This window comes from Hypanus sabinus, chromosome 16, assembly GCF_030144855.1.
Source record: "Hypanus sabinus isolate sHypSab1 chromosome 16, sHypSab1.hap1, whole genome shotgun sequence".
NCBI classification, from domain to species: Eukaryota; Metazoa; Chordata; class Chondrichthyes; order Myliobatiformes; family Dasyatidae; genus Hypanus; species Hypanus sabinus.
Genome location: NC_082721.1, coordinates 68,600,871 through 68,615,119, shown reverse-complemented (window position 1 = coordinate 68,615,119; position 14,249 = coordinate 68,600,871). Strand labels below are relative to the sequence as shown.

The window sequence follows — 14,249 nt, the reverse complement described above, 5'->3', positions numbered from 1 at the left end:
GGCAAAGCCAACACAAGAGCCAAAGAGAAGGCATATAGTAAAGCAAAAATTAGTGGGAAGTTAGGGGATTGGGAATCATCTAAATACCAACAGAAGGCAACTAAAAATATTGTTAAGAAGCTAAAGATGGAATAGGAAAGTAAGCTAGCCAATAATACTAAAGAGGATACCAAATGTTTTTTCAGATACGTAAAGTGTAAAATAAAGACAAGAGTGGATATCGGACCACTGGAAATGATACTGTAGTGGTAGTAATGAGGGACAAGGAAATGGAGGATGAACTGAAGAAGTATTATGTATCAATCTTCACTGTGGATGACACTAGCAGCATGGTGGAATTTCCAGGTGTCAGGGGTAATGAAGTGTGTGAAGTTACCATCACGTTACCATCAAGTGTGTGAAGGATCTTGGGAAACTGAAAGGATTGAAGGTAGAGAAAGGAGTATCAGTGGATGTTGTGTACTTGGATTTTCAGAAGGCCTTGGACAAGGTGCGACTCATGAGGCTGCTTAACAAGCTACCAGCCCATGTTATTACAGGAAAGATTCTAGAATGGATAAAGCAATGGCTGATTGGCAGGAAGCAAAGTATGGGAATAAAGGGAGCCTTTTCTGGTTGTGACGAGTGGTGTTCCACAGGGGGCTGTGCTGGGCCCGTTTCTTTTCAAGTTATGTGTCAAGGATTTGCAATGATGGAATTGATGGCTTTGTTGCAAAGTTTGGTACGTGGATAGGTGGAGGGGCAGGAAAATTTGAGGAAATGGGGAGGCTACAGAAGGACTTAGACAGTTAGGAGAATGAGCAGATGGAATACAGTCACAAACAAGAGAAAATCTGCAGATGCTGGAAACCCAGGCAAAACACACAAAATGCCAGAGGAACTCAGCAGGCCAGGCAGCATCTATGGAAAAAAGTGCAGTCGATGTTCCAGGCCAAGACTCTTCATCAGGACCTGAATAAGCTTGTAATGAGTTATCTCTTACTGTGAATACAAACTAACACCAACATAACTCGACACTGCACGGGAATAATGATGACAAGGCCATTTCCCAGTAAATAAACGTCTAGGGTAAATACGATTTGGGTAAACACAAACATAAAAGTTTGAGTGTTCCTTTAAGAGAAAGTAGGACTGTTACTTACATCAACACTGACATATCCATGCATTTACCTTTCGCTAGGAAGCAATAATTTAACTCACACCAGTTTAAACTTCAAATTGAAATCATATTGACAAACTACAGTGCCTATAAAATGTATCCCCCCCCCCTCCAGAAGTTTTCATGTTTTATTGTTTTACAACATTGAGTCACAGTGGATTTAATTTGGCTTTTTTGACACTTTTCAACAGAAAAAAGACTCTTTTGTGTCAATGTAGACACAAAACAGATCTCTACAAAGTGATCTAAATTAGTTACAAATATGAGACACAAAATAAATCATTGCATGAGTATTAACACCCTTTAACACGACACACCAAATCATCACTAGTGCAGCCAGAAGTCACATATTTAGTTAAATGCAGATCACCTGTGTGAAATCAAGCTGTTTCAATTGATTGTAGAAAAAAATACACCTTTATCTGCTTACTAACCTTTTATCAGTATATACAGCAGAATTAGTTGTCATCATTTTGGGCTTACAGTGGGTGGAGGGAATTCGTCCTTACAAAGTTGTAAATCGTTCAGATTCTTTCTGGGTGTTGAGTAGTCTTAAAACAGGTCAGTGGATCATATTTACAGCTGGAAGCTCTTCAAACTTTATTTCATATCCAAAGTACTTGTTTACATGGCTTTTTCTTATGTGTCTCTGCACATAGAGATGTTGAGGGTAATGAGCAGATTGATTGTTTGGCCAAAAAAGCTAATAAAAGATCAACTGTAGAAATAGACTTTCCACTTAGCAAATCAGAAGTTAAGCGGTTGGTGGAGCTAAGAATTATTGGACTATGGCAAGACTTGTTGGATAATGGGTATAAGGGGAGACTCCTTTACAGAGTACATAAAACTGTAGGATTGATGGGGGAAAGGGGGTAAAACAAGAAGGGAAAGAATTATACAACTTGACTTAGAATTAGGCACACTACGGTTAATTATTCCTTATACCTTGTTGGAAAACCACTCTGGGGTGTGTAGGTTCGGCCATCATTATGAAACACTTGAACTCAATCTTTTACGATGTGAAGCATGTAGGGTTGAAAGAAAGCAAATGCAGGCTGCACTACTAGCTTTGGGGGGTTGATAGTTCTAATTTTAAAACTTTAAGTTATGAAAATAACTTTAATTTAATTCACAATATTGTCTTTCATTACTTACAAACTTATGGGCTTTTGGGGGTAATTAAGCTTTCATTTGATAAAGAACTAGTAGGGGTTTTAAGTCCCAAATCTCTACACCACATTCCAGTCCAATTGATGGTAGTGATGCACCTTTAAGTTGGACTGCCAACCACCATCAATTGTCAGAAGAAGAAGGTCCAAGTGCTGGGGAGTCAGTATCCTGGCAAACACTACACCATGAAGACAAAAGAACACTCCACTCAACTCTGAGAAAAGGTTATTGAAAAGCACAAGTCAGGAGATGAATACAAGACCATTTCCAAGTCACTGAATATCGCTTGGAAAACAGTTGAGTCTATCAGCATCAAGAAATGGAAAGAATATGGCACAGCTGTAAATCTGCCTAGGGCAAGCTGTCTTCCAAAACTGAGGGACTGTGCAAGAAGGGAACAAGCGAAGGAGGCCACCAAGAGACCCCAGGACTACTCTGGAGGAAATACAACCTTCAGTGGCTGAGATGGGAGAGACTGTGCATACAACAACTGTTTCACCAGTCACAGCTTTATCAGAGAATGGCAAAGAGAAAGCCACTTTTGAAAAACCTCATGTGAAATCTTGGCTAGAGTTTGCTAGAAGGCAAGTTGGAGACTCTGAAGTCAGCTGGAAGAAGGCTCTATGGTCTGATGAAGCCAAAATTGAGCTATTTGACCATTAGACTAGATGCTATGTTTGTCATAAGCCAAACACTGCACATTATCAAAAACACATCATCCCTACCATGAAACACGGTGGTGACTGCATCATGCTGTGGGGATGCTTCGCTGCAGCAGGCCCTGGAAGGCTTGTGAAGGTAGAGGGTAAAATGAATGCAGCAAAATACAGGGAAATCCTGGAGGAAAACCTGATGCAGTCTGCAAGAGAACTACAACTAGAAGAAGATTTCTTCTCCAGCAAGACAATTACCCCAAGCATAAAGCCAACACTACCCAGGAATGGCTTAAAAACAACAAAGTTAATGTCCTGGAGTAGCCAGGTCAGATTGCAGACCTCAATCCAATTGAGAATTTGTGGCTGGACATGAAAAGGGCTGTTCACTCATGATCCCCATGCTATCTGACAGCTTGAGAAAAATTGCAGTCCAGATGTGCAAAGCTGATAGAGACCTACCCACACAGACTCAAGGTTGTAATTACTGCCAAAGGTGCATCTACTAAATACTGATTTGAAGGGGGTGAATACTTATGCAAACAACTATCTTGTGTTTAATAATTGTAATAAATTTAGACCAATTTGGAGAAAATTGTTTTCACTTGGACACTGAAGATTCTTTTCTGTTAATCAGTGACAAAAAGCCAAATTACATCCGTTGTGATTCAATGTTGTAAAACAATAAAACATGAAAATTTCTAAGGAGAGTGAATACTTTTTATGGGCACTGTATTTTAAATTATAACAAATACAATAAATTATATAATACAAAATCATGAAAAGGCCCGTCACTGAAATATATATATGAGTCTATATCAATGACATAAACATTGTTGCATAATCAATTCAGTTTGCTTCATTTTGTTTACTCACAGTATTGAAACAGTTTTGCACTGAAGAATCCGTCCCAGAAAAAAAATATTTACGCACCGTCCAAGGAAAAGGCGACAAATTTTCCCTAAGGTCGTGTGCTAACTAGCTAACTAAAAGTTATCTGGACATTCTCCATGAGGCCATTGTCTTCACAAGGATTTTATGACAGCGATACCTGTCCTTCCAAGTGAATTCGACAAGCATTTCGCAATGTTCTTCTGCGATGTTCAACATCTGCTTCCATTTTCCTTCTTTCATCCCACACACTCTCTAAAAAATGGTTCCCCAATATTTTTCCCGCGCTCTCTCTAGAATGTTCCCAAGACAAATCCATTTGGCTAATTCAACAAGCCTAATTATCAATCAACTGATTTAAAAAAAATTTAAACAGCATAAATTGTATAATGTAATTATAGGAACAGCTCCTGCATTTTGAGAAAATCTGCAGAAAATAAAATACCCAAAAGCATAACTGTGTTAATGAAATAAAGCATAGTCTTATACCAGGGTACTACACCACATTCTCCTGCATTTCCCCCATAGCCTTTGATGCCCTTACTAATCAAGAACCTATCAACCTCAGCTTTAAATATACTGAATGAGTTGGCCTCCACAGCCATCTATGGTAATGAATTCTTCAGATTCACTGCTCTCTGATTAAGGAAATTCTTCCTCATCTGCGTTCTAAAGAGACGTGCCTGCTTTCTGAGGCTGTGTCCTCTTCCACTACTGGAAACATCCTCTCCACATCCACTCTCTATTTTCAAAATTCGATAGGTTCCAAGGAGATCCCACTCATTCTTCTAAACGCCAGCGAGTACAGACTCAGAGCCATCAAATGCTCCTCAGAGGTTAACCCTTTCACACCAGGATCCTCCTCTGGACCTTCTCCAATGCCAGCGTATTCTTTCTTAGCTAAAGGGCTGCTTGCCTGAACCAAAGCCTGAAATGAACTCTGTAACCCGGACCCTTTCTGAGGGTGCACTCTTCCTGACTAAAATAAAGGTTTACTTCTTTATGTTTTGTTAACAAAAATTCAGTGGCGACCTGAAGGGCCGAGGTTCTCCACTGAATGAGCTTTGAAACTGATTGAAAGATTTTACATGGTCTTTATTAATAAAAGTGTCCCTATTACCGCCTCCAAGCCTCCATCACTGCTGGTCTCTATGGTCCCTGCTCAGAACTAGCTCAATGGGTTTCTATGCTTCAACATCCCATAATTAAATTATTCATTGTGTTCCATGTAGTGCACAGCCCACTAGAGCTCTATTTTACAACCAAGTTATCCATTCTTCCCATCCACTTGCCAATCCAATTATTCACTATTACGTTTCATAAAACAAAGCATCTGTGGTTAAAAACATCCTAGCAACTAACTCAGTTCAGAATTAGGTCATTCGGCCCATCAAGTCTGCTCCTCCATTTATTCATGGCTGGTTTATTTTCCCTCCCAACCGCATTTTCCTGCCTTCTTCCTGTAACCTTTGACACCCTTACTAATCAAGAACCTATCAACCTTCACCTTAAATATACCATCACAGTCACCTGTGGCAAGGAATTCCACAGATGTACCACCCTCTGGGTAAAGAATTTCCTCCTCATCTCTGTTCTAAAGGGATGTCATCTATTCTGAAGCTGTGCCCTCTGGTCCTAGACTCCCCCACCAATGGAAACATACTCTCCACACCCACTCTATCTAGTCCTTTCAATATTCAGCAGACAACTGCAGCAATTGAGATACTGTAGGGGAACCTGGATCACATTGCGTCCCAAACACCCCACGCTGGACATTCCACTAATCTTCCCAACACAATTCCAGATTGAGACATCTGCCAGGTGCTTCAATAACCTGCCTTCATTCTCTCCCATCTTTCATTGACTGCCCTGTCACCATTTTCCTACCTCACAATCTCCCAGCTCCAAGGTTCTAACTCACTAATTATCCCAGTCCCACTCACAACCATCTAAAACTTCACTCATATCCTAATACTACGATTTTTACCCTTGCACCACCAGCCCCAGAATCATTGGTGGGACCAGCATTCAATGCCTACCTCTGACAGAACAACATGTGATGAGGCCATTTCATATTGAACCACATTATCAAAGAGGCATTTTTACTACAAATCAATAGCATCAAAGTCACCATTACTGAGAAAAGCTGCTCTTTATGAAATTCTGGTTAATACTTTTTGATCTAAATGCTACATCTACCTCAGCAGGAATTGAACACTCGGCTGAAGATTAATTAATACAGCATGGAATCATGTCACGGAGTCCACATGGACCATCTGGCACCCATTAATACTAATCCTACACAAGTCCCATTTTTAATCTTCCTCACAGTTTGGAATGTCCAATTACATAAAGAAGCCAGTGACCTTGTAACCACCAATTTGTTGGAAAAAGTCATTGGGTTCACCAGTTTCCTCTGAGGATATAAACCTGGCCTTCCCAACTACAGTAACACGGTTATCTCTGAAACATCACAGCAACTAATGATGAAGGGTTTTGGCCCAAAACATCATCACTACCTCCTCCCATAGATGCTGTCTGGCCTGCTGAGTTCTGCCAGCATTTTGTGTTTTTAATCAGCAACTAACTCTGTTCAGTTACCTGCACTTGCAGTACGAGTGAAAATATATCTTAAAAAATAGCAATAGTTGCATGGAAGAGAACATTCAGTTGGTATCTTGTTCTGACTAGTGTGCTTATTTCTAACAAAGTAGAACAATTTGGACTCGGGAAGCAGGGTAGTGAAGTGTTTAGTGTTTACTGCACCAGATGATCACCGACTGGGGTTCAATTCCCGCCGCTGCTTGTAAGGAGTTTGTGCATTCTCCCCGTGACCACGTGGGCTTCATACCAGTGCTCCAGTTTCCTCCCACTTTCCAAAGTCATATGGTTAGGCTTAGTGAGTGGTGGGCATGCTACATTAGTGCCAGTAGTGTCGCGACATTTGTGGGATGCCCAGCACAATCCTCGTTGATTTTACTTAATGGAAACGACACATTTCACTGTATATTGCAATGGACATTTTGATTAATGAATCATATCACATTCAGATTTAATTATCATTGAACCATACATGAATGCAGTCAAACGAAACAGTGTTCCTCTGGGACAAAGGTGCAAAACGTACATAGCACATGAATCAAAATAGCCAGCAAGAAATATATGGTCACTCAGATAAACATAGGTATAGCCCAAGCCCCTGAGGGAAATGTCCCGCAGATTGATGGTACAGTTCTTGGCAGTGCATAGCCACTGCAATCCAGCCTGTCATTCTGCCAATCAGACACTGGAGGGCAGCACCGACTGGAGAGGCCAGCCCCCAACCGAGCTTGGACGCCATGCTACACCGCCTCGGGCACCTCCTCTCCTGAACTGCAGCAGCAGGCAAGGCTGCGACTTGAGGCCTAGTCTCCTCTACAACCGAGGCCACGCAGTTTCCTCACCATCTGCCACACCACCAATCAAGGGTAGCAGGCCTACGGCATCTTACCCTATCACTGTCCAACAGGGTCTTGCGATCGCAAGAGAAATGTCCAAGATGATCACCCACAGCTGCACCGCATGCCACCTTTGTGTACCAACTGTAATGCCTTCCTGTAGCAGGCAGCACCTTCGAACCCTGTCCAGCTCCTCCCACACCTAGTCCAGCCATTCCAATCAAGGAGCAGCTCACTGACAGGATAGGCCTGCAGTACCCAAAGTTCCTAGAGTCCAGTATTGTCTTGCAATTCTTTAAAAGACATTTAACGAAGATTGGTTAGCCCTGAGAGGCCACTATGTATGAACACACTGCCATCTTACCTGAAGACACTAATCTCTCTCTCTCTTCTGAATCTCTCACCTGAGCTGTCCTGTTAAAATTCTCATTAAAGCAGGATCAAAATGCTCCCCCTCCCAACACCTTTGACTCAAAAGGCATCAGAGAAATGTGAGGGGTGGGAGTGGTAGGTCGTGGGGTGGGGGAAGAAAGCAGTGCTAACTGAGAATTTGTTAAACCCAGTCTCAACTTACCCAGGGGTCTGGTGTGAAATCTCGGGGGCTGAGGATCCAGCTTCCGGTAGCTAGGAGGCATCATCATGACTTGGTAGAAGAATGAAGCAGCCAGGCAGAAACAGAGAGGAAACTGAAGGACGGTCAGAATCAGATCTACTATCACCGACATACATCGTGAAATTTGTTGTTTTTCAGCTATACAATGCAATATATAAAATATACAATAAATGATAATATATGGAGTATTGTGTCCAGTTCTGGTCGCCTCACTATAGGAAGGATGTGGAAGCATTGGAAAGGGTACAGAGGAGATTTACCAGGACGCTGCCTGGTTTAGAGAGTATGGATTATGATCAGAGATTAAGGGAGCTAGGGCTTTACTCTCTGGAGAGAAGGAGGATGAGAGGAGACATGATAGAGGTGTACAAGATATTAAGAGGAATAGACAGAGTGGACAGCCAGCGCCTCTTCCCCAGGGCACTACTGCTCAGTACAAGAGGACATGGCTTTAAGGTAAGGGGAGGGAAGTTCAAGAGGGATATTAGAGGAAGATTTCTCACTCAGAGAGTGGTTGGTGCGTGGAATGCACTGCCTGAGTCAGTGGTGGAGGCAGATACACCAGTGAAGTTTAAGAGACTACTAGACAGGCATACGGAGGAATTTAAGGTGGGGGGGTCATATGGGAGGCAGGGTTTGAGGGTCAGCCCAACATTGTGGGCCAAAGGGCCTGTAATGTGCTGTACTATTCAATGCTCTATGTTCTATAAATATATACTTTAAAATAAATAAGCAGTACAAAAAGACCCACAAAAATGGATAGTGTTCATGAGGTCATTGTCCATTCAGAAATATGAAGGTGGAGGGGAAGAAGCTGTTTTTAAAATGTTGAGTGTATGTCTTCTGGCTCCTGTACCTCCTCTCTGGTGTAGCAATGAGAAGAGGGCATGTCCTGGGTGATGGATGCCATTTTTATCAGAATGGGAAACAAATATGATCTAATTGTCTTTGACTGTGGAATGACTGTTGGTGCCAGATGGGGTGGTGTGAGTATCTCAGAAACTGCTCATCTCCTGGGATTTTCACACAGCAAATTCTAACATTTACAGAGAGTAGTGCAAAAAAAAAAAATCCAGTGAGCAGCTGATCCGTGGAAAAATGCCTTGCTAATGAGAGAGTCAGAGGAGAATGGCCAGACTGGTTCAAACTGACAGGAAGGCACCAGTAAATCAGATAACCACATGCTACAATAGTGGCGTGCAGAAGCAACCATAAGGCATAGGAGCAGAATTAGAACATTTGGTCCAATCAAGAATGCTCCGCCATTCCATCATGGCTGATTTATTCTCCCGCTCAGCACCATTCTCATGACTTCTCCCCAAAACCGTTGATAACCTGACTAAACAAGATCCTATCGACATCTGCTTTAAATATACTCAATGACTTACCTTCACAGACACCTGAGGCGAAGTAGTCCACAGATCTACTACACTCTGGCTAAAGGAATTCCTCCTTATCTCTGTTCTAAGTAGATGTCCCTCTATTCTAGACTATACCCTCTGGTCCTAGACTCCCCCATAGGAAGTATCCTCTCCACATCCAGTCTGTAAGCCTTACAATATTTGATATGTTTCAATGAGATCCCCACCCATTCTTCTAAACTCTAGCAAGCATCAAATGCCCCTTGTATGTTAACCCTTTCATTCCTAGAATAATCCTCATAAAACTCACAATACTCCAAGTGTGTCTGACCAGTGCTTTATAAAATCTCGGCATTATGTCCTTGCCTTTATATTCTAGTCCTCTTGATATGAATCTTACTTTCACATTTGCCTTCCTTACCAACAGCTCAGCCTGTAAATTAGCTTTTAGGAAATCCTGCACAAGGACTCCCAAGTCCCTTTGCACTTCTGAATTTTGAATATCATGCCCTCTTAGAAAATAGTCTATGCCTTTATTTTTTCTATCGATGTGCATCCCATAAAATTCCCTATACTACATTCTGTCTTGCCACATCTTTGCCCATTCTCCCAATCTGTCTAAGTCCTTCTGTAGACTCCCTGCTTCCTCAACACTACCTTTCTCTACCTGTCACCAATTCGGTCATCCAAATCATTGATATATACCATGAAAAGAAGCCGTCCCAACACAGACCCCTACAGAACACAGCTAGTCACTGGCAGCCACCCAATAAGGGGCTCCTTTATTCTCAGTCATTTGCATCCTGCTAGTCAGTCAATCTTCTATCCATGCTTGGATCTTTCCTGTAATACCATGGGCTCTTATCTTGCAAGGCAGCTGTATGTGCAGAGCTTGTCAAAGGCATTCTGAAAATCCAAACGAACAATGTCCCACCCACTTCCCTTTGTCTACCCTGCCTGCTATTTTCTTAAAGAATTCCCACAAAATTGTCAGGCAAATTTTCCCCTTAAGGAAACCATGCTGACTTTGGCCTATTTTATCATGTGCCTCCAAATATCCCAAACCCTGCACTTTGATAATGGACTCCAACATCTTCCGAAGCACTGAAGTCAGGCTAACTAGCCTAGAATTTCCTCTCTTCTACTCTCTCCCTTTTTAAACAGTGGAATGACATTTGCAACTTTCCAGTCTTCCAGAACCATTCCATGATCTAGTGATTCTGGAAAGATCATTATGAATGCCTCCACAATCTCATTACCTACCTCTTTCAGAAACATAGGTGTAATCCATCTGCTCCAGGTGACTTATCTACCTTCAGACCTTTCAACTTCCCAAGCACCTTCTACTTAGTAATAGCAACTACACTCACTTCTGCACCCTGACACTCTCAAACTTCTGGCATTCTGCTAATGTCTTTCAAAGTAAAGAATGATGCAAAATACCTATTAAGTTTGTCTGCCACTTCTTTGCCCCCATTACCTCTCCAGAGGTTCAATATCCACTCTTTCCTCTCCCTTACTCTTTATATATCTGAAAAAATTTTTTGGCTAGCTTACCTTCATATTTCATCTTTTCTCTCCTTGTGGCTTTTTAGTGGCTTTCTGTTTCTTTTTAAAAGCTTCCTAATCATCTAACTTCACACAAGTCTTTGCTAAATTGTATACCTTCTCTCTTGCTTTTATGCTGTCTTTGAATTCCCTTGTCAGCCACACCCTCCCTTCAGCCCTGGGCTGTATCCATCCTGCTCCTTCCGAATTGCCTTCAGAAACATGAGCCATTGCATTCTGCCATGATCGCTGCTAGTGCCCCCTTCTAACCGACTTTGGCCAGCTCCTCTCTCATGCCTCTGTAATTCTCTTGACTCCACTGTAATACTGACACATCTATCTTCAGCTTTTCCCTCCCAAACGGCACAGTCAGTTCTGTCATATTATGATCACTGCTTCCTAAGGGTCCCTTTACTTTAAACTCCTGAACCTAATCTGATTCATTGCACAACACCTAATCCAAAATTGCCTTTTCCCTCTTGGGCTCAACCATAAGCTACTCCAAAAACAAAATCTCATGGGTATTCTACAAACTCCCTCTCCTGGGATCTAGCACCAACCTGATTTTCCCAAGCTACCTACATATTGAAATCCTCCATGACTATTGTAACATTGCTCCTTTTACATGCCTTTTCTATCTCCTGTTGTAATTTGTATCCCACATCCTGGGTACTGTCCAGAGGCCTGTATACTGTACAACTGCCATCAGGTCTTTTTACCTTTACAATTCCTATCTCTAACCACATGGATTCTATATCTATGTCATCTCTTGCTAAAGATTTGATTTCATTTTTGTTTTACCAAAACAGCCACCCCACCCCCTCTGCTTGCTACCTGTTCTTTCAATACAATATGTATCCGTGGATGTTAAGATCCCAACTACAATCTTCTTTCAGCCACGACTCAGTGAAGCCCACAACTTCATACCTGCCAATCTCTAACTACACCTCAAGATAACCTACCTTATTCCATGCACTACACTCATTCAAATGTAACTCCTTTGGTCCAGTTTTCATTACCGCTTCTGATTTTGCAATTTTGCCCTATCATCTTCCTGTCCTTCCTCACAGTCTTATTACACGTGGTCTCTACTTATCTATCAATTGCCCCTATTGATCCTTATTATTCTGGTTCCCAACCTCCAGCCAAATTAGTTTAAGCCCTCCCCAACAGTTCTGGAAATCTCTGAATCCACCGCACGTCGAACATTGAACTGGATGGCCTGCAGCAGCAGAAGGCCACGCACTTACAGGAGGTACCTAATAAAGCGGCCATTGTGCGCATACAGAGTCTGTTTCTTTTTTAAAAGCCGTGATGGCGAAGGTGCAAAGCAATCCTTGGCTCTACTTCCTCTAACAACTGCCAAGCCAAAGCCAGTAAGTGTTCCATCGACTTCACTCCCAGGATCTGCTCTTACCTGTATTTTCATGCTGAAAGCCTGTCAGGTGTCTGAGAGCAGTGAATAGTTCCTGCAACAAAGTGCGACCCGAGCCGGCTGCGGTATTGGAATAAAATGACTCAAGTCAGACATCAAGGCACCAGGATTATTGATGATTAGGTTTTAGATGAGAATCTTTACTTCCGTCTCCAGTGCAGCTTGTCCAGATTTCAAACAGTTTTTCTATTTTGAGAATATAACCAAGAAGCAGCTTTCAATTTCCATGCCCACTTTGGCGCATTTATTTACAAAATCCTGATCCAGTCCATTCTATTTCCTCCCAAAGGCAAACTTGCAGAGGGATGCAGGGGAGCCTCTTATAATTTGATTGAGCCAAAAGTTCAACGTGCCTCTAATTGTTGCACTTTATCTAACTTTTACAGTCCAGTGAATCAGTTCCCCAGTATATGAAGGTGGGAGGAGGGGAAGGAGTACAAACTGGAAGCTGATAGGTGAGACCAGGAATCTTCTTATTCTGGCTTCCTCCCTCTCCCTTTCCAGTCCCGACGAAAGCTCTCAGCCCCAAATGTCAACTGTTTATTCCTCCCCACAGATGCTGCCTAACTTGATAAGTTCCTCCAGCATTTTGTGGGCGTTCATCAAGATTTCCAGCAGCTGCAGAATCTCTTGTTTTAACCCCCTTAATCACTTAATCCTCCTTTCACTGTGTTACTTCCATTCCCTCCTGTAAAGGTCACGTAAAAGGTTGCTGTGACTTATCGGGGGACATTGACAGGATGCAGACCTGGTCCGAAAAGTGGTGGGAGGAGTCCAATCTGGAAAAATGGCAAGTGGTGCGCTCTGGAAGATGAAATTTGAAGGCAGAATACAAGGTTCACGGCAGGTTTATTAGAGAGGTTAAGAAGGTGTACTTCATTAGTCAGGTGATCGAGCCCAAGAGCCACAAGCTAATGTTGCAGCTGTATAAAGTCCTATTTAGGCCACACATGGAGCATTGGACTCTTCATTACAGGATGGATATGGAGGCTTCGGAGGGGATACAGAAAAGATTTACCCAAATGCTGCCTGCATGAGAGAGTATGCTTTACGAGGAACGGTTAAGCAAGACAGGAGGATGAGAGGTGACTTGATAGAGGTGTATGAGGCAATAAGATGCACAGATAGAGTGGACAAGTCAGCACCAATGCCTTTTTCCCAGGTCAAAAATGGCTAATACCAGAGGACATCCTTTTAAGGTGACTGGAAGCAAGTTTAGGGGAGACGTCAGAGGTACATTTTTTTTATAAGTATAACTATATAACCATAAAACAATGCCATGATCAACAGGCCATCTCAGCCCTTCTAGTCCGTGCCGAACGCTTACTCTCACCTAGTCCCTCTGGCCCGCACTCAGCCCATAACCCTCCATTCCTTTCCTGTCCATAATATAACCAATTCATATTTTTCCTACTATTTTTCCAGTTTGGACTCCTCCTACCACTTTTCAGACCAGGCCTGCATCCTGCCAATGTCCCCTGATACGTCACAGCAACCTTTTACATGAACCTTCACCAGAGGGAATGGAAGTAACACAATGAGAGGAGGGTTAAGTGATTAAGAGGTTAAAATGGTGAGGCAGATGCATTAGGGACATTTAACAGATTCTTAGATAGGCACATTGATGAAAACAAAATGGAGGATTATTGGCTACGTGGAGGGAAGGGTTAAATTGATCATGGCATTGGTTAAAATGTTGGCACGGCGTCATGGGAAAAAGGCTGTTCTGTGCTGTATAATTCTAAGTTAACTCTTCCTCCCTCTCCACATATGCTGCCCGACTTGATGATCATATAGAGAACAGGCCCTTGGGCTACTGAGTCCATGCACACTGCTCCCTTTATTCTCCCCCACCCCCATTCCCATCAGCACCCCCTAAATACCACACCAGTTACAGTTTACAGCGGGCCACATACTCATGCACCAGCAGGATGCCCAGAGCACGCAAGAGGGAAACAGTCACCGGGAGAGTGGGCAGACTC

The 14,249-nt window shown here is 42.5% G+C and overlaps 1 protein-coding gene across 5 annotated transcripts in view; it reads right to left on the bottom strand.

The window, feature by feature from the left end:
- The window catches only part of LOC132406408 (microfibril-associated glycoprotein 4-like), a 39,531-nt gene extending 26,743 nt beyond the window's left edge, over positions 1-12,788 (bottom strand). For 2 of the 5 annotated variants that reach the window (XM_059992045.1, XM_059992048.1), the window contains exon 1: positions 7,885-12,235. In XM_059992045.1, the coding sequence (XP_059848028.1) occupies positions 7,885-8,158 (274 nt within the window). In that variant the 5' untranslated portion in view covers positions 8,159-12,235. The other 3 variants (XM_059992047.1, XM_059992044.1, XM_059992046.1) reach the window with 3 other exon arrangements.
- Positions 12,789-14,249: the final 1,461 nt, after the last annotated feature.